The sequence below is a fragment of the Triticum urartu genome, chromosome 1A (assembly GCF_056163025.1).
Source record: "Triticum urartu cultivar PI428250 chromosome 1A, HENAU_Tu73, whole genome shotgun sequence".
Taxonomy (NCBI): domain Eukaryota; kingdom Viridiplantae; phylum Streptophyta; class Magnoliopsida; order Poales; family Poaceae; genus Triticum; species Triticum urartu.
In genome coordinates this window covers 72,810,242-72,815,145 of record NC_141873.1, presented here as the reverse complement: position 1 = coordinate 72,815,145, position 4,904 = coordinate 72,810,242, and the positions used below count along the sequence as shown (strand labels likewise).

The following is a 4,904-nucleotide window of genomic DNA, read 5'->3' as shown; positions in this document are numbered from 1 at the left end:
ATAAACAAATCATATAACTACATAGAAGAGCGAAACTTCTTCGGAAAGAAAATCATAAACAGTTGGTGTAGATCTAACACGACTTTGCGCTGGCCCGGTCATGCATGCCTCACAATATATACTGCGAAGAACGTGCCTAGGATCAGTCTCGGAAGCTTTCTGTTTTGCTGAAGGGTTTTTTTTTCAAAAAGAAGGATTACACCCTGCCTGTGCATAAATGATGCATGCAGCCATCTCTATTAGTTTACTCTCCGGAGTCTGACAAAATGAATACAAAGATTCACCCAAAGCCACCTTTGAGACGAAAGGTCGCTACACCAACAAATATAAAGATGAGCCTTGACCACATCATCGTACACAATCTAATCCAGTAGCAAGCCCGCCCACTTGGCAAGCTGAGAGTACCAATCGGTCTAGGCGTCCCACAACGCGCACAGCAAGCGCACGCTCTAGGACTCGCTGTTGCCATCTTCCGCCGCCCCATCTTTAGGAGGGATCATTGCATATATCTTGCCAGTCCCATCTGCCGTTGACGTCACCATGACGCCAGACAACACCACCAGCCTGCGCGCGTCCATCCACAAGCGCCCGTCAGCGACACTCCACTGCACCATGCCACTAAGTCCCATCGTCGACCTAGCAATAGATATAACACTACTACTCCTCTTGTCCCCACCGGCCAACTCCTGCTTCAAAACAATGCCTCCATGAGGGAGAACGACACCGAAGGTGTCGTCATTGTCTGATCCAAGAGACAAGATCTGGGGTTTCCCTCGGAACATCTCTATCGTATTGACGCAACTTGCAACAATGATGCCTCAACAGGGGTCTGTGACCCGTCATCGTCCGCCATGACCGAAATCGACGCGATTTTCATCATAAATAGCGCCACCGCGATTTCGCCGTCAACTGGACCCGAGCGCCCCCTCGCCATGTAGACATATGGTGTCGTAGGAAAGCAAGTAGAGGACCTCCGGCCCCATCATGCGCCGCCGGCCGGCCAAAGCCAAACCACGACGGATCTAGACGGAATGCCAGATCCACGACCACCGCCTCCACCCATCGCAAAGCAGAGGAGCCCACTGGAGCACCTTGCTGTCCATGGGGTCGCTGGCTCCCGCCGCATAGCCAGGACACCGCCATGGCTGCCGCACAAGGCACCCCAGTTGTCTCATGGGAGATCCGCCACAACCCTCCTGGCCTAGCCTCTTTGGCGCCGGGCACCGCCACCACCGCGGCCAGCGGCGGCTGGGATCTGCCTCGCGGGAAGACTAGCAGCGTGAAGGATTTGGTCCCCCTCGCGTTGGGTCGGGAGTGGTTCATCTGAAGATAACAATTATTTCCACATTGCATGGAAGATGACTATGTAGCTAATGCAAAATTTGGGTAACATTAAGTAGATAGTGACATACATGCATTGATGACTGAGTAGGCCAATTTTTTTTGAATAATTCAAAATTCCTACTTCTCGGGTTCAAAAAAATCTGAAATGTTTTGCACAAGTATACAAGAATGTGATGTATATGTGTGTAAAATTTCAGGATGAAATACCTTGAAATGCGAGTTGTGTAAGAAAATAAAATCATGGACTTTGAGGATGAATAGTGCATGTACTCCCTCCGTTTCTATTTAGTTCGCATATTAGCTTTGGTCAAAGTCAAGCTTTACAAACTTTGACCAAGTTTATATACAAAAATATTAAGATATACAATAACAAATCAACAACATTAGGTTTATTATTGAATGTACTTTCACATCGTATAGATTTATTATGATAAATGTCAATATTGTTTTCTATAAACTTGGTCAAACTTTACGAAGTTTGACTTCAGTCAATTCTAATATGCAGAGTAAATAAAAACGGAGGGAGTATTAAAAAACCGCAAATTTGTTATTTTTTGTGTGGCACTCATTTTAATGTATTTTATCCTAAAAATTTACACACTTGTACATTATGTTTCTAAATATATGTGTATTTTTTTCAAAAAAATATTAAAACATATAAATATGAATTTTGATCATTTCAAATTCGGCCTCCATGGAGGCCGAGCTCCATCCAGCATTTTCGTTGATGACCGCCATATATGGTATTATATCTGCATTCATACACAGTGATGGATTCAGGAATTTAGGTCACATTTAAGTCCTCAAAAAAATTATTGCAAATGCAAGACTAATCTATCAAAACTCGTGAAATTTAACTACTAAAAACGTGAAAAGGCATAGAAACTACTAACATGGACACTTGCGACTGAAAACATTCACTTGCTGCCATTTTACTAAGGGACCACCTATCCATCAGGTCTGTGTTTCTTTTTACATCGATCACTTTTACGCACTACTGTTGGATCAGGAATAAACGACGAGATCGCCTTATTCCTCCTCCAACCGTTCTTGTTCATCTTGTTCCTCCAACAGTGTAGCCCCCTTCTCTCATTGCGGCCGGCTGCACCACCCTCCGCCCTCCGCTCGACCTCACCCCACTGTTGTGCTGGCTGCCGACGTCCTACCTCGGCCTCACTCATCAATTTGCTGGTTGCTACGGTGGACTGTCACGAATGGATTCATCAATTTGGTACGCGAAGCTTACTGTCACGAATGGATGTTGGTTCACTTTAGCTGGTGTTAGGTGGACGGAAGAGCGATGCTCATATAAACAAGCGGATCTGGTCTTCTAGTTGACTCGGTACTATGCACAACACGCGTAGCCAATTTTTTCCCTAACTGCTACATGGTGCATGAGTATATAAGCACCTGTCCAGCCAGCCATCAACGCATCACCACATCCATCTCTAGTTTGTAAAGAATCTGGAGAGCCAGGGCAATCAAACTGATCCATAGTTAGTTGCTTCGAGAATTAGCTTCCAGCCATGAGGTTCTCCACTTTAATGTTTGCGTGGGCTGCGGCAGTGCTGCTCGCCGTGGCCACCTTATCGGTGGTGGCGGACGCATCGCCTCCGCCGTCCAAGTTTCTGAAGGTCGGCTTCTACAAGCACACGTGCCCGCAGGCCGAGGACATCGTGCGCGACGCCGTCCGCCGCGCCGTCGCCCGGAACCCCGGCTTCGCTCCTGGCCTCATCCGCATGCATTTCCACGACTGCTTCGTCAGGGTAAGCAACGATCATACTCCCTTCGTTCTTAAATATTTATATTTCTAAAAATTTTAATAAATGACTACATACAAAGTAAAATAAGTATCTACATTTTAAAATACGTCTGTATATATTCGTATGTGATAGTTTATTTAAAATCTCTAAAAAGATAAATATTTATGAATAAAGGAAATACATACGTTCCACCACGTGTACATGCATGTACCTGATCTGGCCGTTGGTTTTGTTTGGTTCCACACATGTAGGGTTGTGACGGCTCTTTGCTGATCAACTCGACGCCGGGGAACACCGCGGAGAAGGACTCGGTGGCGAATAACCCGAGCATGCGTGGCTTCGAGGTCATCGACGAGGCCAAGGCAGCCCTAGAGGCGAGCTGCCCGCGCACCGTCTCCTGCGCCGACGTGCTCGCCTTCGCGGCGCGCGACGGGGCATACCTTGCCGGCGGCATCAACTACCGTGTCCCATCTGGTCGCCGTGACGGCCACGTGTCAATTGCCGACGAGGTGCTCAACAACAATGTGCCGCCTCCAACTGATGAGGTCGCGCAGCTCGTGGCCAGCTTCAAGCGCAAGGGACTCTCCGCTGACGACATGGTCACGCTCTCAGGTGCACACACCATCGGTCGCTCTCACTGCTCCTCCTTCACGCAGCGTATCCACAACTTCTCCGGCGAGGTCGGCCGGACCGACCCGTCCATTGACAAGTCCTATGCGGCGGAGCTGAGGCGACGGTGCCCTCCATCAACGGACAACCCGAGCGACCTCACAACGGTGCCGCTGGACCCGATCACACCGCGGGAGTTCGACAACCAGTACTTCAAGAACGTGCTGGCTCGCAAGGTGCCGCTCACCTCCGACCAAACGCTGCTCACCAGCCCCCGGACTGCCGGCATCGTCGCGTTCCACGCCTCCGTGGAGAAGGCGTGGCGGGCCAAATTCGCCGCCGCTATGGTCAAGATGGGCAATGTCGAGGTGCTCACTGGTCACGAGGGGGAGATCAGAGAGAAGTGCTTTGCCGTCAACCACCGCTAGTCAACCACTCTAAAACCATTCCTATGCATAGCTAATATAAATATACATATGCTTGTGTGTGCGTCAATCGGAGTGTACTTATGTTATTTATGTATGTGATGTCATTTGTAAACTGATTTTCTTGTTAGTTGTTTGTGTATGTCAAAAAGAATAATACTACATGGAAAAAATATTCGTTGTGTATGGGTAATAATTTTCAAAGTGATTTGTTGTTGGTTGTTTGCCTATGTCAAAAGGAGTACATAGTACTATACATCAGAAAGAATAATTGTTTCCCCGGCAAAGAAAAAGAATAATTGCTTTGTATTGGTAAGATTAGTTTTTTGGTTTATTTACATAGCTACAAGTGTCACCCGCAAAAAAGAGAGTAAAAGTGCCTAATGCTCCATTTTTTGTGTTGAGGGTTAGTTCTTCAATAAGAACATCAATTTTTCAGGGGAGGGGGGACTAGACAAACCAAAATAGTTAGCTAGCTATTTGGAATGGGGCCAGTGAATTTTTTTTTTTGAATACAAGAAGGCGCCAAGCGCCAAGATTCCATTCATCTCAAAAGCATAGTACAGCGTGCATTACATATCCCTGCACTTGAAAGTTTTGAAGATAAAGCAAAGTTGGGCAAAGAGAATTGCTTTGAGAGGAATGAGTACAGCTAAAGACAGATTCTACTCTTGAGTTGAGAACCTAATGAGCACAATCATGAGCTATGCCGTTGATGTTCCTGTTAATATGGTAAATAGCAGTCTGGATAGAGGAAGTGTCC

The 4,904-nt window shown here is 46.9% G+C and overlaps 1 protein-coding gene across 1 annotated transcript; it reads left to right on the top strand.

Annotated features, from left to right (window-relative positions):
• Positions 1 to 2,791: 2,791 nt before the first annotated feature.
• On the top strand, positions 2,792 to 4,351 carry LOC125506844 (peroxidase 5). The gene is made up of 2 exons (XM_048671582.2): positions 2,792 to 3,110; positions 3,359 to 4,351. Exons 1-2 carry the CDS (start codon positions 2,871 to 2,873, stop codon positions 4,142 to 4,144), a joined length of 1,026 nt encoding a protein of 341 aa, XP_048527539.1. The 5' UTR covers positions 2,792 to 2,870; the 3' UTR covers positions 4,145 to 4,351.
• Positions 4,352 to 4,904: the final 553 nt, after the last annotated feature.